The sequence below is a fragment of the Amphibalanus amphitrite genome, unplaced genomic scaffold (genome assembly GCF_019059575.1).
Source record: "Amphibalanus amphitrite isolate SeventyFive unplaced genomic scaffold, NRLGWU_Aamphi_draft 001112F_arrow, whole genome shotgun sequence".
Classification (NCBI taxonomy): Eukaryota; Metazoa; Arthropoda; class Thecostraca; order Balanomorpha; family Balanidae; genus Amphibalanus; species Amphibalanus amphitrite.
In genome coordinates this window covers 204385-232236 of record NW_024882606.1, presented here as the reverse complement: position 1 = coordinate 232236, position 27852 = coordinate 204385, and the positions used below count along the sequence as shown (strand labels likewise).

General features: G+C 51.1%; 2 protein-coding genes across 3 annotated transcripts; both read left to right on the top strand.

Annotated features, from left to right (window-relative positions):
• The first annotated feature begins 982 nt into the window (after nucleotides 1–982).
• Nucleotides 983–24531, top strand: LOC122370235 (BTB/POZ domain-containing protein 7-like). The gene is made up of 12 exons (XM_043345660.1): nucleotides 983–1112; nucleotides 6898–7104; nucleotides 8216–8306; nucleotides 9244–9461; nucleotides 9758–10529; nucleotides 14227–14410; nucleotides 14939–15161; nucleotides 17544–17637; nucleotides 21065–21251; nucleotides 21571–21752; nucleotides 22357–22491; nucleotides 22917–24531. The coding sequence occupies exons 2-12, from the start codon at nucleotides 6947–6949 to the stop codon at nucleotides 23088–23090; spliced, it is 2418 nt and encodes an 805-aa protein (XP_043201595.1). The 5' UTR covers nucleotides 983–1112; nucleotides 6898–6946; the 3' UTR covers nucleotides 23091–24531.
• A 492-nt stretch (nucleotides 24532–25023) lies between these two features.
• Nucleotides 25024–27602, top strand: LOC122370236 (U3 small nucleolar ribonucleoprotein protein IMP3-like). Of its 2 annotated transcripts, none has more exons than XM_043345662.1 (2): nucleotides 25024–25309; nucleotides 26645–27602. In XM_043345662.1, exon 2 carries the CDS (start codon nucleotides 26668–26670, stop codon nucleotides 27211–27213), a length of 546 nt encoding a protein of 181 aa, XP_043201597.1. In that variant the 5' UTR covers nucleotides 25024–25309; nucleotides 26645–26667; the 3' UTR covers nucleotides 27214–27602. The 2 variants fall into 2 exon arrangements, with proteins under 2 accessions (XP_043201597.1, XP_043201598.1); XM_043345663.1 differs by lacking the exon at nucleotides 25024–25309 and adding an exon at nucleotides 25375–25392.
• The last annotated feature ends 250 nt before the right edge of the window (nucleotides 27603–27852 follow it).

Below are 27852 nucleotides of genomic sequence, written 5' to 3'. Positions count from 1 at the left end.
CGTGGCAAAGAGAGGCGCCTTCAAGTGTCCATAACAGGTTGTATATGCGACAACGGGGCGACTGTGGGTGTGAGACATATAGGGATGTCTCTGATGACTATAAATAGGGCGCTTATATGCCAAAGAGGGCGCCTATGAAGCTAATGGGGGCACCTGGGAAACGAGGAAGACATTTGTGTAAGGGTTTTCAGGGGTCGTGCGCCGTTTGCGGCAAATAGATTCTAAAAAAAAAAATCGGAGGGGAAATAAGTTTTAAAAATGGTGCGGACTTTCCGCACTGTTCGCTTAAGCGGTTACGCCACTGGGTACATCTGCCCGATCTCTGAAGCTAGATTCGGAGGTCATACTTGAAAGCAGCCATCAGGACGATGCAAAAGTTGGAGGCCCCTGAAAATGGGAGGCCCCCTGGAAAAGGAGGCCCCTTGACAGGGTGGCCCACCCACTTTTCATGACGTTCCTACGCCCGTGATGGGAGTCTTATACCTACTCAGGTTGGTCCAAAGCCCCTTGGAATGGAATAGAGGAATGAGTGGAATGGTAGGTACCTAATTGTGGTCGCTCACGCACACAACCCATCGACGAGACCGGAGACGGACGACCAATAATGCCGACTTTGCCGAGGATACCGAGGCCCTGCCTGACGACCACACTCGCTCGGCGATCGCTCACGGCGACATCTTCTGGCGGGCGTCGCTTTGCCGAACTACAATTTTGCAAACTGTCCACTAGGTGTCACATAAAGCGCAATAGTGATGTTAGCGATTTTGTACTGGAAGCTCTTACCGAGTACCCAACTCAATGAACATTTTGATGGCATGACACGGCTTGAAAAATATATTTTCAATACATTTTAATATAAATTACTTCAGGTAGTCATGCCTAGATCAAGCAATGGCAAAAATCGCGTGAAGTACTTAAACGTCACAGGAATGGCTGATCTCCAATGTTGTGCGCCAGATTTGCCTAATTGTTGACAATAGTTGATAGGACGGGAAGTGTGTTGTATGGAAGCTGGTTGAATTGGTGGTGTTTTTTGGTGTTTTGTGCATTATTAGGCAACTTTTCGATAATTTTCAAGCCTAGATTTAAAAATTCATTGAATTTTCTACGAGGTAAGGAGATAGAGGAGCAGTCCATTGGGGTTACGTGTGGTTGTTGACTGCAGTGTTTTGTGCCTTTCTCTCACTCTGCATTTCACTTTGATTTTGTTAATTTCCATGGGAATATTCGAAAATGCTTGCTGCCGTTTTTATGAAGAGTAAGAAATAGAAATGATAAACTAAGAATTTTCAAATAATTCAGTGAAGGGGTTGAAAAGTGTTTTTTCTCAGTTCAAGTTGGAATGGTTGTGCTTCACAGATTAAGTCGCAGCACCAGCCGTTTTGTGTTAAATCATTTATGTTGCATTCAAGAACTGTATTAAAAATGTCCAGTTAAGCACCACTACATGATTAATGGTTACTCATCTGAAATACCAACACACATCAAAAATGGTTTGGTAGGTACCTACCAACCCAAATTTTAATATTATTGGCTTAGTTGGATATCAGGATAAGAGGCCACTTTGCTTGTGGGACATGGGCCCCACATGAAAGGCATATCAGAAAGGCTGCAGACAGTAGGAAGCAAGGAGGTCAATATAACACATGACGCAGGACATGACTCAATGCCCATTGGCAGTACGGTTGTGCCTTGAATGAAAGCAAAGCAGTGTTGTTTCTATCTTCTTTTTTTAAAGAATAACTTATTGATGCATCCTGTTGTTGTTATCTACTGCATAGTAACCTCAAGTTATTAAGTACCTAACCTACCCGTCCTACCCTCATTTTAAATAGCAAAGTGCATCAACTTCAACAAGATTTTATCTAACAGGCCAATGTTTGATCAAGGAGTTCAGATTTTCTGCAGTGTGGTTTTGTGCAGAGGTTTGGATGCAACCATGGATGTCAATGATTACAATTGATTCATTTTATCTTAATTTTGAGGAGCCTTTGGACTTTGAGTGTGGGACTTTAGTCCTGACAAGGCACTGTCTTAGATAAGGCATCCTTATCCCTTTCATTGTTTTGGAGACTGCCTCAGATAAGAACAGGTAGTAGGTAGGTGGCCCATTCACAACAACTTTATCATTATATATTTATAGAAGTGTGGATTTTTGTGCTGGCTAGTGCTGATTGTCAGCCTGGCTAGTGTTGGCTTACATGTTTTTCCTAAATGCTGGTACAGCCCACCGCTAAAGTAATGTAGGGTTTTACAATCTCAATGGTTGGCTTTGACTGGCGATTGTTTAATGAGGAGTGATCGAAAAGAAGATGTCAATAGCTAAAGTTGCAGCTGCAAGGGTGACAATACATATAAGCTACATTCAAAGTTTCATTGTAGTCTGGCTAATCGTTCCTAAGCTTCAGAAGCAGGACATACCCATGACTGAAACCCCTATTACTTCTGCTGTGGACTGTACAGTTTGTTGACTCTACCACCATTGCTTGCAGTCTGACTCTCACTCTAGCTTATGCACATGGCACAGACATTGTGCATGGTTTGCAGCAGAGATGTTGAGCCACATTGACTAATGTAGACTTAAGCACTGGTGCTGGGGAGATCCTATTCCTCACCATCAATAATTTTTAGAAATTTTTACCAAATAGTGCACCAAATTGTACCATAGATGTAAATAGACATCCTAGCATATCAGCCTCAGTATTTTATTCGTTGGAACTCACTTATTTCTTGTGATTTACCAAAGTTTTTGATGGGCATGGTCCACTGTAATTTGGCCATAGCTCTGTAGCAATTTCAGAGTGTGTAGGTACCATGATAATTAGGTGCTCCATTAGATACGTAGTGAAAATTACCAACAGCCCTCTATTAGCTGTAGGAGCTGTGTAACTGACCTATTTTGATTTTCTGATAGCTTGAATATATGCCCAATGATATTGCACACTGCACAGTGCATACCTGGGAGGGGGTTCAAGAATATCAATGTTAGCTGTCAACCTACATTTCTTGTAGTTATGTGCCACTCTCAATTCAGTGCTTACAAAATTATATTTCTTGTTTGATTTTAAATATCAGCTTTTAGTGAGGGATTTCTAAAAACAGCTGTCTATTTCAGTATGGTTAAATCATTCCAGGTGCTGCACGCCCCTCAGCCCCAATAAACAAACAAACAATTAGATCACCTCTTGTGATGTGTTTATGATTCTGCAGCCCTGCATCAGTCACTATGCTGTGGAGAATACTCTTGTGCTCTTATGTGCTTTTTTGTTTAATAGGTATATCTGTTTATCTCTATTTCACTTTGTTTTGAATCAAAAACTGCTTTCTGCAGACTGCATCCCACTAATTTCTATATTTAAGCTCTTTCTTGAACGACAGACGATATTCGATCATTGATACATATTGACCACATATCGCAAGTGAGAACCCTGCTGAGGTTAGAGGAAAAACTGTAATCCTGCTGCAGATCATAAGGCAACATCGTCTCTTTTTCCCTGATCGCTATATGCTAATGCCTGCCCGCACCTTACAGAACCGGTAGCCACACGCGCGATGCACCGTGCGGCCGCCGGTGGGACAGATATGTATCTGTGTCGTCCCCCCCCCCCCCGATAGCGCGGCACACCCCCGAGTGCTCCCATTCTGGGGGATTTGTGCCGATAGAACTGCGGCGGGTCCGTTGGACTACTCAGCGGTGCCCGCAGAAGTCGCGGTGTGGCTTCACTTAGCGACCGCTGCCCGGCGAGGGTGGTGCCTGTTTTGACAGCTGGGTGTGTGCTGACGACTGTGTCAGGTGTGTTCGAGTGTGTGTGACGGCGGGAAGGGCACCTGTGATTAATGTCCCTGAGTGTATGTGTGCGATGCTGGGGTGAGGATGAGATATGTGATGGGTGGTGAGTGATAAGTGGTGAGTTTTGGATGGCGGTGCGCGACATTTGGCGATCGTATGTTACCTGTGACGTTAATATGGGAGAGGCTCGGCCGGTCCGCTGACTCTCTAACTGATGGTCGATATTGGCCAGGTATCACCAGGATGTGTGTTATTGCGCGATACTTTCACTTCATCATGTTTTGTCGCGATAGTTTGACGTCTATGTAACGCGCGATCGTAAAAGAATGTCCGACTTTCGATGAAGCTGCCGCGGGGTGCTCAGCTGTCATCATAAGTCCATAGAAGTGCCGTCAGTGTCACAGCGTGAATGCCTCGGCTCCCGGAGATACTTTCGGTGCGGCGCGCGGCGCGGCAGTCCGACCAGCCGGGGAGTAGCGGAGTTGTGACGACGCCGCCGTGGCCAGTGTGACTGTGACCTTACTCCTGTCGTGGTGTTACCCCGGACTGAGGTGTTACTCTGCGGTGTGACTGTGGCGTTACCCCGGACCGTGATGTTACTCCGCAGTGTGACCGTGCTGTTCTCCGGACCCTGAACTGTTAGCCCGCAGTGTAACCGAGGTCAGTATTGTGACTCCGCAGTAACTGTGGCCCTTCCCGGACTCTGTCTTTAGTCCGGACTGTGTAGTTTCTCCAGACCGTGGTTGTACTCCACAGTGTGACCTTTGCCAGTATTGTTACTCCGCAGTGTGACCTTTGTCAGTATCGTCACTCCGCAGTGACCGCGACCCTGTACGCTGGCTGAGGCGTTATTCCCCCGCCGCCGTGCCGGTATTATCCGGCCGGTCGTCGGTGGGGACGGGGGAGAGGAGGGGTGCCGAGACGCCGGGGTCGCCGCTATCTATCGACAGTGACTGAGCTGATGACCGGGGAGGGTGCCAACACCCACCCCGCTCCCCTCGCCACCCGCCCCATCATTCCCATCCCCACCCACGCGCCCCCGCCCACGCAGACAACGGGGGAACGAGGCAGTCATCTGTTATTTGTGACTTCACCTCCAGATTTTTCTAAGTATGCTGGAGTTCGAAGGTTACACGGTCATGCTGCGTAGATGTTGACTGGTCGTCCTTAGCAGTGCCCCTATTAGCCCGGCTGTCGTCCTACCACCCGCCTACAGCGTGATTTATCCGGTAGAACCTCCGTTGGGGACTCCCCTCTGCCCGTAGCTGTGTGACCGAGTCGCCGGACTGGGTGTTGGACTCGTGACCCCGGCGGCCGTCGTCCGTCGGCCGGCGCTAAATGACCGTCCGCCCACGAGCGACGGTCATCGATTTTGGCCCGTGTCGTGACGCGTAAATAACGGACGACGATTAGCGCCGGGCCCCCAGTGAAACTGTTGTCTGGCAGGGCGCCCGTGACTGTGAACACTGGCCCTCTTAGAATCTCACTCGCACGTCTGGGAGCCAGGTTCCCATAGGTACCTGACCATTTGTGGCGCACATATGGTTAACATGGTTGGTGTGAGGCCGCTTTGTTCCCAGGGGATTCTGGGTACGACTGCGACAATCTAGAGTTAGCGGAACCAGCGGCCGGTGGCTGTGACCGCGACTGTTTTGACACGGGGCTGGATGCGTGCGTGTCGACCGTTTGGCCGCCGGTCTAGTTTTAGATCGTTGACAGATGACTCGCCTTGGATGTGTTGGGCTGATGTATGGCGCGCGTGGCAGGCAGATTGGACAACGCACTCGAGAAGATAGACGTGCTTGATTTAAGACGTGGTCTCGGAGAGGTTTTGACTTGACCACCCACGTTTGCCGGACACACGGTGTTTGGTTAATGCAACGGATGGGCTCGTTTTGTATTAATGGTAACGCGTACTGTTTTTCAACCCTCTGGCGGCGCAATTCCGCTCATCCGCTCTGGCATGTACTTAGTGTGCGCCTACGTGCCTGTCCGTCCCCGTTTGTAACACTTTGAAGACTCGTTTTACGCATCGGTGCGCTCAGGCGGAAGTTTTCGCAATGAACAAAGCTTTCCAGTACCGCACAACAGGTCATTGTAAAACTGTGGTATGCTTGAAAGTGGAATGTATATTTGTCTGATTTTTTTTATTTCACAAGGGAATAACACAGTTGCTCAATTGTAGTTAAGTACAGTGAAATACATTACATATGTGAACAATTCTACGTCACATAGTTCTTATGTGTAACATTTGCCAACACTGGGCCGCTCTGTTGCTTTATTGCGTTACAAGCTGCTGTAAGTTTGTAAATTTGGCGGTGCAACCGCGCCGCGCTGCTCTGGCCGTGAGTTTGCGAGGTCGGCACTGCGGGTTATGTGGCTCGGCTGTTTTATGTGTGGCGGCGCCGGGGATTATCACGCTGATCTGGTGGTACCGTACCGGCACGGCTGGCGTCTGGCGACACTGACTCTGTGCCGGTTCTGGTCCGATGGCCGGCCCGACACAGTCTGCTGGACGTGACCCCGAGAGAATTGCTCGCCTTCGTGTCTGTCCGACGTTCTGCTGATTTTGGCATTGTGCTTTATTTATGCGTGAATCGGGATCAGCATCTCAAGTGATGTAGTACGGGGTTTGGAGCGCTGCTATGAGCTGTATGACGTGGCACCTCTTCTGTCTTGATTAGATTCATGTATTTTGTCAGTGACTCACTTCATGGCCCTGTCCTTGTCTTTGCCTCTACCCCTGCGATACTCACCAAGTGACTGTAATCTAGCCCTCACCCATCGTCAGTGTTATGATACCCACGTCCCTATCTGACCGTGATATAGCATAACCTTCACCTATTCTTTAGCGCTATGATAGCTTCATCCCTATCTGATCGTGGATATAACATAACCTTCGCCTATCCTTTAGCGCTATGATAGCTTCATCCCTATCTGACCGTGGCTATAACATAATTATCGCCTATTCTTCAGCGTTATGATGGCTATACGTCCCCATCTGACCGTGACCCTCCCCTCGCCCTGCCCGCAGCGTCGCGGCGATGCTGCCGATCTGAGCACCGTGACCTGACTTCCCTATCTGACCTCTCTCCCCCTGCCCGCAGCGTCGCGGCGATGCTGCCGATCTGAGCGCGCTGTGACCGGCCGGCCGCCATGGGTCAGGCGCCCAGCTCTGTGCCCTCGGGTCTGCACCTGCAGCACGGGCAGCTCTCCGCCGCAGCAGCAGCCTCGGGGCCGTACGCGCCCCAGTACCACGTCAAGGCGAGCGCCAGCGGCAGCGTCCTGACGCCCGCCTACCAGAAACGGCACAGGTGTGTAACGGGGCAGACGGGAGGGAATAGAGATGGAATGGGACGCGAGGGTTACATGGCAGAGAGAGGCAGAGTTCGCCGCAGTAGCCGCACTCGCCCAGATTGCGCTATCTCTATCATGTGCACTGATACGATAGGGCAAGTGTTTTTCAAGTTTTTAGACTCATATGATAAGTCGGGTTTGCAGACTCGGTAAAATTGTAAGTCAGGCGTGAAATTTAAAGTGATAGTGTTAGTAGAGAGAAGTAGAGGAAGTAGTTCAGAGATTGGTTCAATGCGTAGTATGGATAATGTCTTGGCTAAGCTAGGAACTTTTCGTAAAAGGTGCTAAGCTGTGCTAAAAGTTGGCTGAATTACTGGACAACATAAAACCACAGTCGGATTGTCACCTGCCATACAAAGTGCCTCCTGATTTTTTTTTTTTGTCACTTACACTGTCGAGGCATCTGTCAAGTGAAAAATGTACATCGCGTGTAGAGAAAACGACCACAGACAATACCTCTGGGTAAAATTGACCTGTGTTCGATATCCACGCTGAGATAGAATTCGCTGTCCGGTTATGTGTGTTAGTGGGGGTCAGGCTGGTCGCGGTAGAATGCCCGGTCCATGTTCTATTTGTGTAGGACAGACGGAATGCGGTATAATGCCCGCTCCGTGTTGTGTTTGTGTCGAGGTCAGACGGACCGTTTGGCGAATGGCGAGATGGTTGGATGGCGGTTCGGTCGGCGCGCCAGCTCGACCGTGTCTGGCACCGACACTGTTCCGAGGCTGGCACTGTGTTCTCCGCCCCGTGCGGCCGGCCAGACGCGTACTGCGTATTCAGAGTGGGACTCGAGGCTAGAAACTGACAGGTTGGATCGCATCCAAACCCGTGCGGTCGGACGAGGGGGTAGTTTTCGCCGAGCGATGAAATGTATCCTCTCGGGTCGTCTAGTCGTTCCGTGGAGTGGTTTGTTATGCTGTTAAACACTCGTTTGTAATCCACACTCTACGACGTCGATCGTTCTTAAAATAGACCCCGAGAAGCACCGCTGACCCCCGCCCCGTCTGACCGAGCGGTTACCAATGTTGCATGCCGACGGACGCTGACAATTGTTGACCTCTGTTTCAGTCGAGACAAGAAGAAGATTGGTGGGTTCGCCACGCTGAGGCGGCGCCTTGGCCGGCGGCGGAGGCACCACAAAACGCAGGACCATGCCAAGGTGGGAATGGCCTCACTGGCTCGGTGTGCTCTGACAGTCACATCCGTGCGTCTACACCCGCTAAATAAACCCCATCGTTATACACCTTTTGGCACCCACCAGTTGCACTACTTCCTTATCTTGAACAGTGGATTCCCCGGGGTTGCACTACATCTACTCATGTAGGTCAAGTACTCCCCGCAATACCCTCTATTCCTCCTTCGCTGAATCTCTGAATCACAATACTCCTCTATAACCACTCCTTTTCACCCTATCACACCATAAGTTCACTGCACCCTCAGCGTCCGTCCCCTGGTCGACCAGTCTCGTCCAGTTGGTGGGTGGCCAGCAATGGGACACCGCCTGACGTGTAACACGGCCCGGTGTCACGCGCGCCCACAATACGGGACCGGGCTCTCCGTTTGGTGACCGGTCGGCGGCTCTGCAAGTCAAATCGGTGACTTGATTTGCATGCGGTTGATCGGGAACGGGAATAAGACGGGTTTCCCAGATGGGTAGATGTGGCAGCCATAGAGTTTTCTAAAGGAAGCGGAGGTGTTTGAGATTTTTTTTTTGTGTGGTGAGAATGTAGGCCTACAAGTAAACCACCTTTGTGTCTTGAAATTTGTTTGTTAGGTGTCCTTAACTAAAAGCATTCCGCAGAGCTCCTTAGCCAGTGCCATCTACTCTACTCTGTATGATACGCTATTTTTCTGACACAGGGGCCCTGTCGGTCATATCTTCAATTGCATTTGTTTTGTATCCCAAAGCTCGCCTTTCGGCATAGCTGTTTTTCATCTGTCCCTTGGCCCACTCTCTACTTCTCTCTGTGACCCTGCACGTGTGTGTGCTCTCCGCTTAGGTGATCCGTGAGCACAACTACGACTGGCCGGCGCGGGACGTGATGTGCCTGCTCTCCGTGACTTACATTTGACCCCTTATGTGCCGCTCCTCCCAGGTGATCCGTGAGTACATCTGCGACTGGCCGGCGCGGGACGTGCGCGCGCTCAACGAGGAGTACCGAGCGCTCGGTCTGATGAAGGAGCTGACGGCGGCGGCGGCGGCCGCGCGCCCGCTGGCCTCCTCGTGTCAGCAGGACCTGTGCGAGCTCTACCAGAGCCGGTACTGCGCCGATGTGGACCTGGTGTACCAGGGCTGCGTGTTCTCAGTGCACAGGTGAGAGGAGTGTGCACAATATGGCAGTGTGCACTGCTGTGCATAAGCTGGGTGACAGGGATGGTGGATTGTGGTAAGAGGATTGGCTGGAATTATGCTTTGAATTGTTTCTTTTGAAGCTGAGTTTCTCTGGAGTCAATTTGCCTATGGTTGTAAGCGCGCTATGGGTCCTTATTTTACTGAGCTGGCTGTTGACTGATTATTGGGTCGGATTGATTTGGTGTTCTGAACTTCTGAGTGTCGCTGAGTTCGCTGAATGTCGATGAGTGTCATTGAACTACCCTGTGCGTCCCCAGGTCCATCCTGTCAGCGCGCTGCCCCTACTTCCGTAAGCTGCTGAAGGACCAGCCGCGGCCGGGCGCGCCGGTGCCAGTGCGGATCCGCACGGCCGGGGTCGATCCGGAGCTGCTGAACGCCCTGCTGCAGTACCTCTACTGCGGCGAGCTCAACTGCTCGGGCCTGCTGACGACCGGCGCCGGCCGGCGCCGCCAGCTCGACATCCTCGTCCAGCTGGAGGCCGAGTTCGGCGCGCCGGCGCCGCTCGAGCGCGACATGAAGTACCTGCTGGAGACGGCTGACCTGGCCGACGCCCTGCTCGTGTTCCGACCGGCCGGCTCCGGCGGCGACGCGCACCCGCACAGCTTCGAGCTGCCCTGCCACAAGGCCGTGTTAAGCGCGCGCAGTCCGTTCTTCAAAGCGTTCATCGACCGACGGATGAAGCTCACCGAGGCGGGAGGAGAGCGAGCGCGAGGCAAGGCGCCGATCCGTATTGAGCTGGATGAGTCGGTGCTGCCCCGCCGGTACGCCTACGTGCTTCTGCGGATCATGTACATGGACACGGTGGATCTGAGTCTGATCCTACACAGCAGCACCGAGCCCAGCGTGTGCCGACCCATCAGTCTGGTGGACGAGGCCATCGAACTGTACCAGATCGGTCGGTTCGTGGAGCTGGACGTGCTGACCCAGGCCAGCGAGGATCTGATCCTGGAGGCGCTCTGTGTGGAGAGCCTGCCGCGTATCCTGCGCTGGTCGGCCGAACCGCACGGGTCGCAGTGGGTCCACAGACAAGTGAGTAAGGCATGCCAGGAGTGAGAGCGAGGGGACTGCCAACTGGGTGTGGTGTGGGATGAGGAAGGGTGTTTGGCGCGATGGGATGGAAACGTTGGGTGCGAGGGTGGGTTGATGCGTGTGTGTGGGTAAAGTAGGGGAGAGTGGGGCACTTTCTTGCATGGGGCACATTCGTTTTCAGCAGTTTATGGGAACACGAGTGACTGCCCGAGCTCGAGGTAAATTATAAAAATATGTCTTATCATTGCCGAATGCCGCCTCCCGTTCACTGTAGAAAACAACATTGTGTCTGCTATCATGCTTGATGAAAACGCAATGTTGTATTACTCGTGCACCTTCCAAACTTTTTCCATAGCATCCATTTTCGTGATCCTGACTCGGAAATGTGGTTCAGCTTTTTAAATTGGCGGCGAAGGAGCTCGCTCTATTCACGGAACTGCTGCAAACTTGTTTGTTGCAAAAGTGTCATTTTTTCAACAAGAAATTTTGAAATATATCACAAATAACGTTGTGGTGCAGGTTCGTACACGCACTGCCTAGGGGCACATTCGTGCATATTTTTTTTTAGTTTCTGCGACTTATGACTTTATCTGTAGGTAGTAGGTTTCTATGACGCTCGCCTGACTCAGTCTCAGCTGCTTGCGACGTCGTGACAAGTAATTCACGCGACCTTGGCGAGGTCACGGAAGCAGGTCGATGGCCGGCAGTTGGCAGTTGGCACATTCTCGGACGTTGGCCAGCCAATTCTTTCTACATTTGTTGTGCAATGCATTCTTGTCGAAGGGAATCGAGTGAAATGGACCCCTGCCAATTTCTTTTGGTAAATTTCTGGTAATGCCCATTGCCCGGTAATTCCTCGAACTTTGCAGGGTGCACGGAAGTGCCCCATACCTGGAGCAGTTTTGTGCAATCGTTCAGAGTTATTAAAAGCCATTTTTTCTAATAGACGCGATAATTTTAGAGGAAAACTTTTAAAGAGGAAAAATATCTGCAATAGTTCCTTTCCATGATACAGTCAACAATTTTACCCTTGCACCAACCAAGGAACAGATATATGGATTTATCCCTTTTTTGCACGAATGTGCCCCACTCTCGCCTAGGTGGTGCAGGTGTTGTCTGTGAACACAACTACCCCATGAGAAACATAAGCAACTAAATTCGCATTACAAACGGACTTGCGGCTAACTCTCAACGCAAAATATATACCTATATTTTTTATAATTCGTAGTCACTGTCTTTGGTGAAAGAAACTTAGGTGTTTTTGTGCACTGCATGATCGTCGGCATTATATTGACGGAAGCTTCTCCAACCGAACGTTTTCATAAATGCCCAATGAAATATTCAGCTTTCATGTTAGCGTAGCCTTCGGCCTTAGCTAATATGTTACACGCATCGGATACCTTCGAGCTAACCCTGTAAAATACTGACTGACTGGCTGAAATTCCCACTAACCCACTCGCCCATCTATGTTTTCACAGACACTGCAGTTCCTCAGTAGGTACAGGGTGTCTCAAAAAAAAGTGTCACGGTTTTGAACATCTCCCGTTTCGTAACCATAAGGCCTACATCATTCAAATTTTCCAGATTTAGTGGCAATGTTTTGACATTTTATGTGGTAAAATTACGAGTTCCTAGGATGAATGGGTTTTACACTAGAACAAAAAAAATAAAAAAGCTCAATTTTCGTGCTGTAGGAGATGGTACGTCACGGCCTGCCGTCGATCCTGAAGAGTCTGGGCCCCTTTCGCCTGATGAATCCAGAAACAAGCTCATCAATACATTTTTGAAACCTTTTAAGACCTTTTTAAGAACACCGTGTACAACTGCCATCTGGAGCACAGCAGCAAGCTGAAACACAGCCACAAACATGGGCAACGATCAACACTGATTGATTTTCAGACGACGCGAGTTTCCATGCTTCGACAGTCGACGGCATCTTTGATGGCAAAATCCTCTACTCGGTTTTGTTCCGAAACACATAAAGAGAAGAAAGGATAGCTGATGGACAGTTTTAAAGTTTCTATTCAAACATGCAGAACTTCTGGGTGTGCGCAATGTGCAGTGTGCCACAAGTCCTTTGCACGGTGTCAGCGACTGCAGCTTTTGACGGAAGAGTCGGGCATGGCAACCGCGCTGTCCTGAGACTAATGGGTGATTGCGATTCCATTGTCTGTTTTGCATGGCGTTTTTTGGTTTCTTATTACGAGCGAGCGAGCGCAGCGAGCGAAGTGAGTCTTTTCAATATAACGGAAAAATCTCAGTATGAGCGGCCCGGCCCGGCCCGGCCTGTAACGCTTTTGAGAGGCTTATATCTCAGCAACCACTGGACCGATTGGCCTGCGGTCTTTTTTGTTGGGTAGCCCCATCCCTTCTACCCCGTAATTGACTACTTTTGATACATCTCAGTGACCGTCGTGGCACGTGCCACGTGAAAAGTCAAGGGTGTTCAAGCTGTTTTGCAAAAGTAGTGATTTTGAGAGGCTCATATCTCAGCAGCCGCTTGGGCGATTGACTTGCGGTAATTTTTGTAGGGTAGCAGCATCCCTTCTACCCAAAATACGATACTCTCGATGTATGTGGGTCACCCCCAGTGCACGTGCAAAATACAACAATAAGAGGTGCCAAATTTGTTCCCATTTCAGTAACTCGGTAATTACTGGGGCGATTTCGCTGAAACTTGGCATACAGGTAGGCACCCACCAGGCAATGCATTCCCATGTGTTGCGGTTAGGGTGCTACTGCACGTGCGCACGTGCAGGGGGCGTTTCCAGATCTCGAGAACGGCTGGACCGATTGCGCTCAAATTTGGTACACGGTTGGGGACCAGTTAGTAGGGTGCCGTGCAAAAGTCATTTTGGACCCCGTTTGCACGTGCGCACGTGCAGAATACCGCTTCCAGATCTCAGGAACGGCTGGGCCGATTGCGTTCAAATTTGGCACACCGCTAGCGACCGGTTAGAAGGGTGCTTTGCCCAAGCCCGTTGGAAGCACCCTCTCGCCCTTCAGCACGTGCAGGGCTCACTATCTCGCTCGCTCGTTCTTCGCCCAAAAGGCGTTTTACTGGTAGTTGTAGATAATTACTGACGAGCACTTTGCTGGGTGCAACAAGCAAAAACCGAAGTCTTACCGAAATCGTCGGCAGACAGTGACGTATACCATCTCCTATAGCACCCAAAATTGAGATTTTTTATTTTTTGTTCCAGTGCAAAAACTATTTTGCCTAAGAACTTGAAATTCTGCCACACAAAATGTCATACTATTGCTACTAATTCAGGAAAATTTGAACGATGTAGGTCATGTAGTTAGGAAATGGGAGATGTTCAAAACCGTGACACTTTTTTTGAGACACCCTGTATAACACTGACTGACTGGCTCGAATTCCCATTCCCACCCCGTCTAACCCATCCCTTCCCTCTGTGCGTTCACAGGCGCTGCAGTTTCTCAGCAGAACGCTCACTCACTGACTGGCTGAAATTCCCACCCCGTCTAACCCTCCCGCCCCTCTATATTTCCACAGGCACTGCAGTTCCTCAGTAGGTATAACACTGACTGACTGGCTCAAATTCCCACCCCGTCTAACCCATCCCTTCCGTCTGTGTGTGCCCACAGGCGCTGCAGTTCCTCAGTATAACACTGACTGACTGGCTCAGACACCGACCCCGTCTAACCCATCCCTTCCGTCTGTGTGTGCCCACAGGCGCTGCAGTTTCTCAGCGAGGAGTTCAGCGCCGTCATCTGCACGCCGTCCCTGACGGAGCTGACGCTGCCGCAGCTCACAGCGGCCGTCAGCTCAGACTTTGTGCAGGCCAGCGAACTGGAGATCCTGCAGGGCATCATCCGCTGGAGCGAACACCAGCTGGTCAAACGCATGGAGGAGCGAGGTATGTCCGATGGGCGCCTATGGGAGGAAGCGGAAAGAGTGGAGGGGTGTTTGGAGATTCGTTAGTGGCTGTTTATCATTTAGGGTGCCAGCTTGAAGTTTTGGTTTGTGAAGCGTTGGTGTTGATTCCGATAAAGGTTAGGACATGAAGAGATGGTGGCTGGCTGGTGTGTTGGTGTGTCTCATTGGTGAGTTGTTTTGGAGAAGAAAATGCATGTCAGGGGTGCTCTTTTTGTTCTGCATCGTTTGGACGCTGTACCTCCTTACGTCCTTTTCCATTGATGATATGCTATTGGATTTCATAACGTGTTCGTTATCGTTAACAGCAGTTATCGTTAAACAACCTCATTGAATTTACTGTAACACGTGCATAGACGATTCCAGACACATCCACCGGTCCGCGGCGGCTGTGAGCTTCACTAACAGCAGCCTCCAAGTCCAGAGTCTCGTGCAGATCAGACTTCATCTCTCATCGGCAGCAGCTGCATCACCCACCCCGCGTCTAACCCCTCACTCACTCCCCTCACAGAGCCAAACCTGCTGTCTCACACGGCCCACTCTGTGACCAAGAAGGGAGTGAAGCGTCGCGAGCTGAACGACGCCGAGCTGCGCGAGGTGATGGCGCCCCTGCTGGCCCACCTGCGACCCGAGCACCTGCTGCCCGTGGACCACGAGACGGTGACCACGGCGATCCGGCGAGGCCTCATCAGCATACCACCGTCCCATATGATCGGAGAGGATACCAGCAGCAGGTGGGAGGGAGGGAGGGAGGGGGTGAGTGGGTGGGTGAGTGAGTGAGTGAGTGAGTGAGTGAGTGAGTGAGTGAGTGAGTGAGTGAGTGAGTGAGTGAGTGTGCGAGTGAGTGAGTGAGTGAGTGAGTGAGTGAGTGAGTGAGTGAGTTACTGAGTGAGTTACTGAGTGAGTTACTGAGTGAGTGAGTGAGTGAGTGACTGAGTAAGTGAGTGAGTTACTGAGTGAGTGAGTGTGAGTGAAGAGGGGAGGTTGGGCTGTGGTAAGGCTGGATGGTGATTGAGGTAGGTACTGTGCCGGCTTAGACCATCGGCTGGTAGCTGCTTTGGTCGCAGGTGGGAACCCCGGGTGATTGGTTACGGCTGCTTCCGATTGCTCCCGTGTGTCTATAAAACACCAGTGACAGGCTTTTGAACAAAGTTTGACATTCGGTCCGTGGTCGACTGAGACGTTTTATTCTAACTTTAGAAACAGAATGCTGGTTTCAATAAACACTTGGTGTTTGAGTGTTTTGAGTCAAGGGTATGTATAGGACAGAAGTTCGAAGCTGGCGGAGTGAAGTGTGGATGCAGGGTGTTGTGCTCGCAAAGACTTACTTGCGCGCTGCTAATAGTGTGCATGCTTCTCACCCTTGGTGTGGCACTTGTACCGTCGAGCTACGACAATCTTGCTCCAGTGACGAAAATGTGCATGTTCTGGTAGCTGCGGCCCCTGCATTATCGCTCTTCAAACATTTTGGATTTGGTGGGTCACAGACCTCGACTGTACAGTGTATGCGTACTCCATGGTTGGTTGTTGAACTGTTAACCCGCGCCCGGCTGGGGGTCCTGGATTTCCACGCCCTGCTGGGGGGGGGGGGTGTTTGAACACCCCCCCCTTGTAACTCGGCTCCTGGGCCACGTAGCGATACGCGGAAGGCGGCGTTCGAAAGAGCGTCAAAAATAATGACGAAATCACTTCGGTCAATTTTTTGGTCAGGTCAAAGGTCAGGTCACCAGAGGTCATTGAAGGCAAAATTTCGCCGATTTCCAGGTCGAATGTCGAAAATTTCCAAGAAGCCAACGCATAACTCGGGAACCAATAGAGCTACAGCGCCGCGGAAAAGCGCATTCGATAGCCCTATTAACGCCCTTTCTGAGTAATTCTCTCAGATTTGACCTAACTTCAACGGTTTTGCCTGCAGGGGGCAAAAACTGCAAAAATAGCCGATTTTTTCGGAAATGGTTTTTCTGCAATAACTTTTGACCCAAGCCTTGTACGAGCTTACTTTTACCGGCATCGTGTTTCTCTCGTCAAGACGCATCGAATGAACTATAACTTGACCTTGAAAGGTCAACTTGAAAATTTGACCTCAGGTCAAGGTCATGACCTGACCGGAAAGGGTCATGTTGCATATCAGTCGATCCGTATCGTCGAGCTGAACACATCTAAGGCGTTTTCATCGCTCTAGCATGCCTCTATCAAAAGTTATTTGCGAAAAACTGTTAGATACCATTCGTGACCTAAGATGACCTCAGGGCATAAACAAGGGTCACAGACACCAGTTTCATGTTCAGTGTGTCTAAACCACTTGTAATTCGGTGTTTGGGAGTGTTTATAATGTCTTTCGTCCAAAAGAGGCGCATTTCAATTTTCTCCCATTGACTTATAATGGGGAGGTCGCAAAATTGACCTGACCTTAGGTCACCGATATCAAAATTCTGAGAGATACATTTTGTACATACTATTGCTCTTAGCAATCGCTGAAAGTTTCAAAGCGATCGGTCACTCGGTGTAGCTATGACAGACATTGAAACTTTTTATGAGGTGAGGTCACTTCAAGTGACCTGGTGACCTGACCTTGAATGACCTTGGTCTGAAATTTTCACAACATGTGTAGAATTGATGTATGATAAGGTGTACCAAAAACGGCGGCGCTCCGCGCCGCCGTTTTTGAGATATTTGCAAAAAACCACAAGGGGGGGGGGTGTTCAAACACCCCCCCCCCCAGCAGGGCGCGGGTTAATAACTCTTGAACAAACTCTTGAGCCCAAAGTCGAAGAACTTATGGAACTTCAGCGGTCTCGTTTTTTTTTTTAGTTTCATGTTCATGTTTGGGTGGCTATAGGAACTCTAATTTGCTAACAGTGTTCATTCTGTCATTCATTTGTCAGCGTTTTGGCATTCTTCATCGTTGTTGCTATTATCCGCCCTTCATCCATCGAGCTACCGGCGTGTGTGAAGACGTCTGCATTATACTGGTCATTTCCCCCACAACTTTAGAGGTGGCTAAAGTCAAACAAAGCATACAGAACCCATTGTTCTCTCAGCTCGGCTGTGGAAGATCGTGATCTTTATACCGGGAAGCCGGCCGCTGACCGTGTCTGTCCGTACCTTCGTTCCAGGGCGCGCTCCTGGTTCCGAGGGAAGCGGAAACGAGGGGAGTACGTGCGGCCGCGCTACTTCCTCCCCTACGTGGAGGAGGTCAAAGTCAGAGCGGTGAGTGGATGCTGTTGGACTTTATTCATTCGAGCACGGGATGGATATTGTGTCAGGTGTTGTCAAAACGCAGTGAATTGATTAGAGTCGCTGACCCGACTGGACCGATAAGAGCCGCATTGTCTTTCCAAAGCCACTTGATACTTTTTACTGGGATATGATAATTGGGTGGGTTGGTTTATTTGGCTTGCTTTTGGCGTCCTCATTGTCATTTATTGTGCTAGGTAATTATAAAACAACCATGATCATCTATATAATAAGATTATGCTATGAATTCAATCAGACAATGCTTTGCCCTATTAGTGGCAGGAAGATGAGGGGTGTTTTCATCCACCCTTCGGTTTTTTTCTGGATAGTCTCTGAAACAGCTGGAGCTAAGATGCTGATGCTGTTTGCGAACAGCGGCTGAAACATATAACGTGAAACATATGCATTATACACAGTGATTGTGCATGTTCTTTTTATACGTTTGTCCTCTGCATAATAGGCGGATCCAGACATCCGAAAAGGGGGTTTCAAATAGATACGCCTTGTATCATTTGGTAAGCGGCTCGGTAGTATTTACAGATACAGATGTAGATTGCCTTGGAACGATCATATTCATTATAACATGTCCTGGTCATCACTTGCAAGTTATATATTTTCGAAAAGCATAGGCTGGTGCTGAATATTGGGAAGTAGTTTCACACATCGATTGTTTACTTCTTGAATCATGATTCTTGGTATGTTAAAGTAACAATTGCAATAGCAGTAAATTTTAACATATTTGTAGGTATCACATGTTCACAAGACGTAAACAAGGCGGTTCCCAGAAAAATATAGAGAGGTCGACAAATAATGTATTACATGAGCTGTGAGCAATTCAAGAAAGGGCTTAACCCCTTCATTATAAGCAAACTGCTGTAGGTCTGCAACAAAAGGTGTCTTATAAAAGTAGTTCGAAAGCAGCGAGACAAGAATCGTCACAATCCACTTACACTTCACATCGCATACTATCAACATTCCGTCATGGCTTCACTCTGTCCACAACCAAGACATTATAAACAGCCCACATTCCATAACTAACCATAATAAACAAGGTCTGCAGTCACCCTATATAAGCATAGGGCCTTTAGTGGGCCCTTCAGACTGCAGTGGCAGTGCCGACAGCGGCAGAGTTGAACGACAGACCCACACTGCTGCCGGGTGGTACTGCAGGACTCCCTAGTCGCGCTCCAGCGACCCTGGTAGCAGTCTGTAACCCAGGGGGTCTGCGTCTCGGTGCGTCCGTCAGAGATCTGCGCTCGCAGCTGCGCTATCCAGTGACCGCCATGGGAGTGGCCAGTCGCGCTACGGCCGGCGGCCTCCTCTGGCTACTGGTGCTGGCCGCAGGAGTTCCATCCACACCGGACAGCTCGCCCGCGCCGCAGACGCTGTCCTCGACCGAGCAGCCGGTGGCGGCTGAGCAGCTGTCGGCTTCTGAGCAGCTGTCGGCTTCTGAGCAGCTGTCGGCTTCTGAGCAGCTGTCGCAGCTGCTGGATGCCGCCGTGCAGCGCGTGCTGGAGAGGCGGGCAGATGCAGCGGACAGCAGCCAGCTGGAGCAGCTGCAGCATCGGCTGGACCTGCTGGAGCTGCGGGCGGCAGCCGGTCAGTGTCAGGCGCCCTGGAAACCGGTCAGGAGTGAGCTGGTCAGAGGAGCGTGCGAAGAAAAGTCGGAGATGCAACACGACCTGAAGACGGTCCAGGAGGCAGACCCGGAGCCGACGGAGCAGCCGGAGCCGGAGCCGGAGTCACTGCCGGAGTGTGACCAGTCCCCCAGTCCCCTGCCAGCGTACCAGGCTCCCCACCAGCGGCCGGAGAAGCTCGCCTGCGCCCGCTCCTGTCTGCAGCTGCGTGACCAGGGCGGCGCGCCTCAGGACGGCGTCTACTGGTTCACCGGGATGCCGGTGCCGGTGCTGTGCGACTTCAGCCACGACGGCGGCGGCTGGACGCTGCTGCTGACGGCCAAATCCCGCGACGGCTGGAATCTGCTCAGTGTGCGCGGCCGGCGGGAGCGCTCTCCGTCTCTGGACGACAACTACTCGATCCTGCGGCACGCCGACTACATCCGAGACCTGGGCAACGGCACCCGGTTCGCCTACCGGATCGAGACGCAGGCGGAGAAGGGCCGCCAGCGCTGGGGCGGCGTCTGGTTCGCTCCTCGACGCTATAGCTTCATGACAGAGCACCCGGACCAAACGGAGGTGATATGCGTCAGGAAGTTTGACAAGTGGGTGTATAAGAACGACGGCATTCATAAGCGCATGCCCTGGCTGCACATGCGTGATGCTGATGCTGGAAATAGCCCGATAGTGCTAACCACAAGTAACCCAAATAACGGCTGGGGCTCTTTGCTGTATGATGAAGGCACCACCAGGTACCACCACAGTCCCTGGAGCAACAAAGATGCTACCAACTCGGGCAAAGTTCTCTATTGGATGAGGGAGGAATTTCTGTGATTTTTACTTTATCTGATGATGTCGGCTTATGAATGCATGGGAAGAAGGCACCCACTTCACCTGTTCTTGTTATATTTAGTTTAGTTTGGTAGTTGGTTTATGCTCTAATAAATGTTTTCACTTTAAAGACTTTTTTGTGCTTGCATTGTTGCCGATGAGTTCCTGGGGAGATTTGTCGTAGCCCTGTCACAGCATCATGGAAAATCATCCGCTTATGATTTTCAAAATGCTTATTTTATGATAAATGCTCATTTCTGGTTCATTCTGCATCGATCGGCAATTATTGCGTCAAAATGGGTCCAGAAACTTAGCCGCGTTGAGCATTCAAAAAAGTGTATGCGATTTGCTGAGCCCCCCCCCCCCCCCCACACACACACACACTGTAGTCTGTTTTATGAAGGCGGATAGCTTTAGCTTTAAAGCGCTTTGATGAAAAGCCTACGTGAGGCATCAATACCTTTAGGGTTAATAGGGCATTTTTAGATGGCCATCACTGGCCATCTAAAAATATCCACGTACTCTTTATTTTACGTTTTGACCCTCCTCGTCTCGTGCCGTATTTATTTGTGCGTTTAAAGCGATCTGCCATGCCATCGTTAAGAAAAGATTATACCCCCATATACATTTTCGGATTTTTTTACATAGAAATGTAGATCATGTTGAGTTGAACCGAATAGCGTTAAAATTTTGTACATCGGCCCATCAGATCTCGAGATACCAAGAAGGGGGGGGGGGGCGGAGGTCGTAAACAGCTCCCCCGCCACTAATAGGGCACTAGCTAGGAGCCTGTCACTAATAGGGTTAATAATGGGCGCAAAATGACCCCAGCAGTCGGCGCGCCCTAAAGCTCCAATAAACAAACAATAATAGGGTTAATGCTCAAATCACGTCTCTCTTCGCATTTGCCTCTCAATCCGTCCATAACCCTCACCCCGCCCTCTGGCCACCAGGCGATGCTCGAGTCCCACCTGGGCAATGAGTACGGCACGGGCGTGTTCCACTACCAGCACAGCGTGGCCGCCAACATCCCCGACGCGCTCTACATGGTCGATGACGAGGCGCGCGCGGCGGCGGCGGCGGCGGCGGCAGCGGCGGCAGCCGACGGAGACGCCTCGGCAGGAGAGGAAGACGTACCGGGTGAGTGGGGATGTGCCGGCTGTGCCAGAGCTGGGCGGGGAGGTGGTGGCTGTTCCGGCCTGCTCAGCTTCGGGGTGGTCGGATGAGTGTTGAGAGGGATGTGTCTTGTCACAGCATTGCATTCGACGGCTGTCAGGCGTCGTAGAGCGTCGTTGGATGCATTGCTACTTATAACATTGTGCGTGATTTATAGGTGGGTGGACGCGGACGCTATGTACACAGACTGCTGTTACGACCACTAAAGCTTGTCCTCTAGTCAAGGAGTAGTCCTGCTGCCTGCCTCTGACCTGTCTCCTCCCCTCCCGCTCTCGTTTTTCAGTGGCGCCGCGCGCCGACATCCTCTCTGCGATGCTGCAGCGGCAGCGGGAGCTCCAGTCGTCGGGCCTGTACCAGCGGGCCAGCACGTGTCTGCTGCTGACACCGGCCCGCGTCCGGCGGCAGATTGGGCTGCAGGTGGTCAGAGAGTACGGACTGCCCGACTGCATGGTGCGGGTACTGCAGGTCAGTAGAGGGGAGGGGAGGGTGTATGGTCCGGGAGTACGGACTGCCCGACTGTATGGTGCGGGTACTGCAGGTCAGTTTAGGGGGGGAGGCGTGGTCCGGGAGTGCGGACTGCCCGACTGCATGGTGCGGGTACTGCAGGTCAGCAAAGGGGTGGGTGGGTGTGGGCAGGGGTCAATGGTTCGGGAGTGTGGACTGCCCGACTGTATGGTGCGAGCACTGCAGGTTGGTAGACGATGGGGATTGAGAGCTCGTCACATCTGGATGAGGACTGAAGTTGAATGGTAGATGTAAGTTGAGAATGAGGTGGTCATCAGAATAGGAACAAGAGGGTAACTGTAGCAGTCTGGCTCAGATAAATATTGACCATTTTGGCTGGAGCTTTTTGTGTCTGTGCAGCGCGTGTCACAGACGCAGCGCGTGTCACAGAGGGTGTCCGAACAAGAATGGATGACCTAGCACTACACCACACCACAGATTACCTAAGCCGACGTGTTAAACCACTTGGCGTGACGCTGCCACAAATTAGCCTGTCCTGGCACGATTTTCAGTCTCTGTTCCTCTGTAACACCTCACCGTGTGTCTATGTGTCCGTGTGTGACAGGCGGCCAGCCGCCGGAGCGAGGGTCAGCTGACGGTGACGCAGGCCGCCAGCCGGTGGCGCTCCACCAACGACCTGCCGCGACACTGCCTCATCGCCTTCCCCGAGCCGGAGCCCGCACAGTTCCGCACACTGGATGTGAGTGGAACGCCGAGGCGGGGGTCAGGGAGGGCGTAACAGCTGGTCTGATACAGCTCGGTGGGTGATCGTTTCATGTGATAGCTTGTAGCAGTTTAATGCAATTATCTTTCATGCTGATGGAGTTGTGGTGGCTTTTGGACATCGTTGCAGCCTTTTCAATGTTCCTTTTGTTTTCCCTATTGCTTTTTATCATGGCAAATTCCTCCTATTAATATAGGTAAATGAAATATCATCAGCCTCACGCCTTGTGTTTTCTCAATAACCTGCCTAATGCTTATGGGCCTCAGTGGCCCTAAGTATCCCTGTGTGTCGCTGACTCCTTATGCGACCGTCGGACATTTCTGATGACCTTTTGACCTCCACTGTAACCGTCTGACCTCCACTATAATCGCCTGTCTCCCCCCCCCCTCCCCCCCCGGCAGCTGGAGGCGCTGAACCTGCGCGGCGCCGCCGAGGATAGCCGTCTCTCCACGATGCCGGACGTGGCGCTGGCCACGGGCACCCTGCCGCGGCAGCGCTCCCTGCGCCAGCAGCGACAGCAGCGCGAGCTCGAGCTGGACCTGGGCGACGGCACGCGCCACTACCAGAGCCACTGACGGCAGGCGCCGGACGTGTGCGCATGCGCGTGCCTGCTGCAGTAGTGGCTGCAGCGGGCGCGCGCCCACCGCGCGCCGTCCGGCGGCCGTGCCGCGCCGCGCCGCGCGCGTGACGGCGCCCTCACCCGCCTCCGCCGCCTTCATTGTATCTAGATCTCATTCATCGGATGCGCCTTACCCGCTGCCATAGACAGGAGACCGCTGACGGACGGAGAGACTGAGAGGGACCGACACTGTTCAGTCCGACAGACAGACGGAAAGACTGACTGACGGGCGGACGGACTGACGAACTGACGGGACAGACGCCGGACGGTGGGTGGCTGGACGAGTCGAGACGCCTCACAGACCACTGTTTGACGGATGACGTTTTCTCCGTGAGGTGATATGAACACACGCTGTACCGTGAAGATGGTGATTGTTGTTTCGTACACGCATTGCGTCTATAAGTGGCTACCATACTCAGCTATGCGTGGATTACCGTGGGAGCTCGGTGGTCCGAGGCGGATACGCCAGTCGACTGCTGCTCCCCAGAGAGTGTGAGTGAGATGTGCTAGTGTGTCCGAAGTTATTTATTGTGTGCGCCGCCCTGAACGTCTCTGGAAGTTGGCGAACCGGGCCCAGTACAAATCAGCCAGCCTCCCCTCTCCCGGCCGCTGTTCGCTCTTTCTGTCTCTTCTCTCCAATCCCGGTCAGGCCAAACGCTCTTTCCTGCGCGCTAAAGACACTGTTCTCTACCTCCGCGGCGCGGCCGCGCCCGTCGAGCGGTCTCTCGTCGTATTTCGGCCCGCGCACCGCCGCCGCCGCGTGTTACCTATGATTCTGACCGGCCCCACACCCGTTCGCCACTCGTCCCGTGCCCCCATATTATGTGATAGTGTGCAGTTTTCATACCTAATGCCCGTATAATTATACATACACGTCTATGTTTTTGCGGCTGGGCCGTCGCCCGTTCCGGACGGGGCGACCGCCGGCCGCTGTGTGTCGAGATCAAATGCTATCCTCTGAAATGACGACCGACCAAATAGTAGCCGTTCGTGATGGTGTATTCTCGGTTGTGGTCTGTATGCGTGCGCGGGTGCCCGGCCGGTGTGTCCGGTGGCCGGCGCGACTGGCCGCGGGCTGACGGTGCCCGGCGCCGGGTGGTCGCGCCGGAGAGGTGTCGTGGTGAGTCGGTTCGAGTATAACCCGTGTTGTGGACGCTGTCTGGCCTCTGGTTGGTGTGTGACCCGGCCCGGCCCGCCGGTCGGTCGGGTCATGGACCGTGTCACCTTCGTCGGCCCGTGTTCGGTACGTGTTGTGACCGGGTTGAGGACCACTGGGGCACGTGTAACGCCGGTTTGTATCACCCTGTATCCACTTACCGCTTGCTGTTGGTATATACGTTGTAGTCCTTGTACAATTATTGCGATTCTAGGATCAATACAATACTTATATTCACGTACACGGCTGTTTTGGCTAGATACGTGGTGGTAGCGGCCGCGGTTGGACGTGGTCTAGTGGCGGGAGCGTTATGTCTGTGAAATGAAAATTAGCGATCAGCGAACTGGGAGCTACTGGGTGCCTTGGAACTGGGAGCTAAGCTGCAGAGTGTCTTATTGGTCCTATCATTCATCAAAGAAATCTGCACGCTTTGATCATCTCTTCGGTGCAATAAAGGCGGGTCGTCGAATGCCTAACTTTGAAGACAGACTATTGACAAGCAACTGAAGCATTAAAGACGTAGTTCTGCCAAAGTCTTCGGGTACAATGTGATTGATCGGCTTCACTCGCACTTGTGTCATATCTCTCAAATCAAGAAGCAGAAAACATGAAATGAAATACTATTATTTTTCGCATGATGGCAGAATTACTTTAGTCCTTTATCATTTGGTAGCAATCTGGGAGCTGAATACTGAAAGCGTTATGGCGCAAAAGCTACAATCGACATGCATCTCCAATTCTGTTCACTAGTGCTGCTTCGTGTGGTATGTTGTTTGTATAGGCTAATTGCTAGGCAACAAGTTGAGCTTATGCTGAAGTTGAGTAATGATTGGCTTTCTTTCCGCTTGCCGTATTCTGCGAACAAGTTTTGCACAAGTTTGGCTGGCAAGGAGCCTCGTGAATCTTGATGTGTGAGGTTTTGTGAATGGGAACAAATTGTATGTTATTCCTGTTTTGGACAGTTTTTGCAAGAGTTGTTGCAAGTGCTGTCTGAGAAAGTGATCTTTGACACACCAGAGGTAAGAGCAACATTGAAAGTCTGTAGTTGGCTGTCTGCTGTCGACTGTCGTCGAAGTAAACCGGAAGTACCTAAGCGGCGGCGGTTAGCACATCAATATGACCTGTTAATTGCTAAGTGGGTATGGTGCACCTGCTTCACCTTTGCAAATTATAATGCTGGAATAACTGAGATTTTGAAGAAACACTAAATTGTGAAGTGTTGTATTTTAAGCTGTACCGCAGCAGTGTTGTATCATGACATCATGAATTCCAGGACAAACGATCATGATCATCAGAAATCCCACATTGACATGGCGCATAACACCTGCATGAAAAACTTTTGTTTCTTTTCAGCCACCTCAGTAAACAAATGAGCTTCCAAAACATAGCTATGTGCCATGTTGCATGGCATGGGCAATTGGGCACTGGACACTGTCCATTGGACAGGTCCCTCGGTCCTAGTAGTCTGATCAGACTTCTCCAGCCTACAAAACCAGACTGGAAAGCAGTTCATGATGCTATTCCCCTCACTCAGGCATGGCCATCTGCTGACAAAGCTCCTGTTGCTGCCTCCTGGGATCATTTTTTTGTGACTGTTTAAATGTCTCACTCAATCGAGTTGCTGTCGAGTGTCTAGGCTGCAAGAGTATGAAGCATTGCTATATGGCCAAGATTTTATTGCTGCACAAATGCACAGCTTCTCAGGGGTTGCAGATTTACTGTGGGGCTGTATGCAATATGAATCCTAGTCACTGCAAAACATAGCAGCAGAGTCCACATACCAAATTTTGGCCAGGTGGATAAGTTTGCCAACCAGTGCAAACCAGGCTAGAATTCTGCATCTATTCATAATTACATGATGGAGCAAGACCTGGAAACTTACTCTAAAATTGGAAAAATCATTTTTGATGAATGGCACTGCTTTGAAATGGCAACGTTTCCCCCACCAGCTGGTTGTTTCTCATGGATATCATATTGTTGGGCACTGTTGCTTGCACCAGGACATGGAGGGTTTCCCTGTTATTTTATTCATCAAGTGTCACCTTAGGTACAACAAAGCATCCATTTATTATGTTTCAAAATTTGATCCACCTGCCACAAAAAGAAGTCACTCTGGCCTGACTGCATGCTAATCTGCATGTATAATTACTGTGTGTGTAATCTGATAGACATTTGCCAGTTCCTGTGCTCTGCGTCATCTTCATGTTATTTTTTTATGTTGTACGGTTGCATCTACTAACTTTAATCGCTGTTTCAAGCTGGACTTACGCCATGTGACTTTGTGGTTGCGACACCCCCAGGGCCCAGACACAGCTCATCATCACGAATGACGACCAGCTTTCTTCATTTTACAGAAACCTGAGAACCATTCTTCATCATGGTTCGTAAGCTCAAATATCATGAGCAGCGGCTGCTGAAGAAAGTTGACTTCATATCCTGGGAGGCAGACAACACACTTCACGAGGCGAAAATCCTGCGCAAGTTCCAGATCAAGAAGCGAGACGACTACACAAAGTACAACAAACTGGCCCGCCAAATCCGTGAGATCGCGCGCAAAATAAAGAACCTCGACCCGAAGGACAAGTACCGCGTGGAGGCCTCGGCTCAGCTGATCGAGAAGACCTACCAGATGGGTCTGATCCCCACCAAGTGGAACCTGGAGCTGGTCGACAAGATCACCGCCTCTTCTTTCTGCCGCCGGCGGCTGCCCGTGCTCATGGTGCGCCTCAAGATGGCGCCCACCGTCAAAATGGCCACCCAGTTCGTCGAGCAGGGCCACGTGCGCATCGGCCCCGAGGTGATCAGGGACCCGGCCTTCTTTGTGACACGCAGCATGGAAGACTTCCTCACGTGGGTGGATGCGTCAGCCATCAGGAAGCACGTGCTCGAGTACAACGAGCTGCGTGACGACTTTGAGCTGTGAAGTGAATGACCGTGACGCGTTTGGGCGAACTGGGCGTTGTGTGTTGTTTTGGGCGAACTGTGGGCAGCGAAAACTGAGCTATGAGACGTATGACAGTGACGCGGGCGGCTGGTTTGTGCGAACTGTGAGCGATTTGGCGCTGATGGAGGAGTAGGCTTCGTCTGAGCTTCGTCTGAGGCTGGTCGTTACGCGAGATGGCGTGTACGATCGTACGAACTTGACCGACCAGCGCTTAGAAACTCAGTGAATGCGTGTAACTGGTTGCCGAGCTGACCATATGAACTTGAACGCTGCGTGTCGTGCGATAGGGAGTGGCCATTTTTCAGTGTTTTGCATTGAACGTGTGCTCTGCATTGTTCATAAATAAATGTAAAATGTATTGAACTTAATCCTTTCTTTGGTTTGAACTATCGGAATTTTGTTCCGTGTGCCATGATTGCATTCGTTGCATTTGTATTCTGTCAATTTATAGCATCCATCATGATTTGCCTTCTTACTTTATTACGGTTGTTTATCGTAGGTTTCTTTAACTACCTGATTTCAGGTGGTGGAAGCTATGTATCTCTCCGCTAGGGGCGCTGTATGTCCTTCCTGCTTTCCTAGGTGGCGCTAGTGTTGTCCGTATTTCACCTCGCAGAA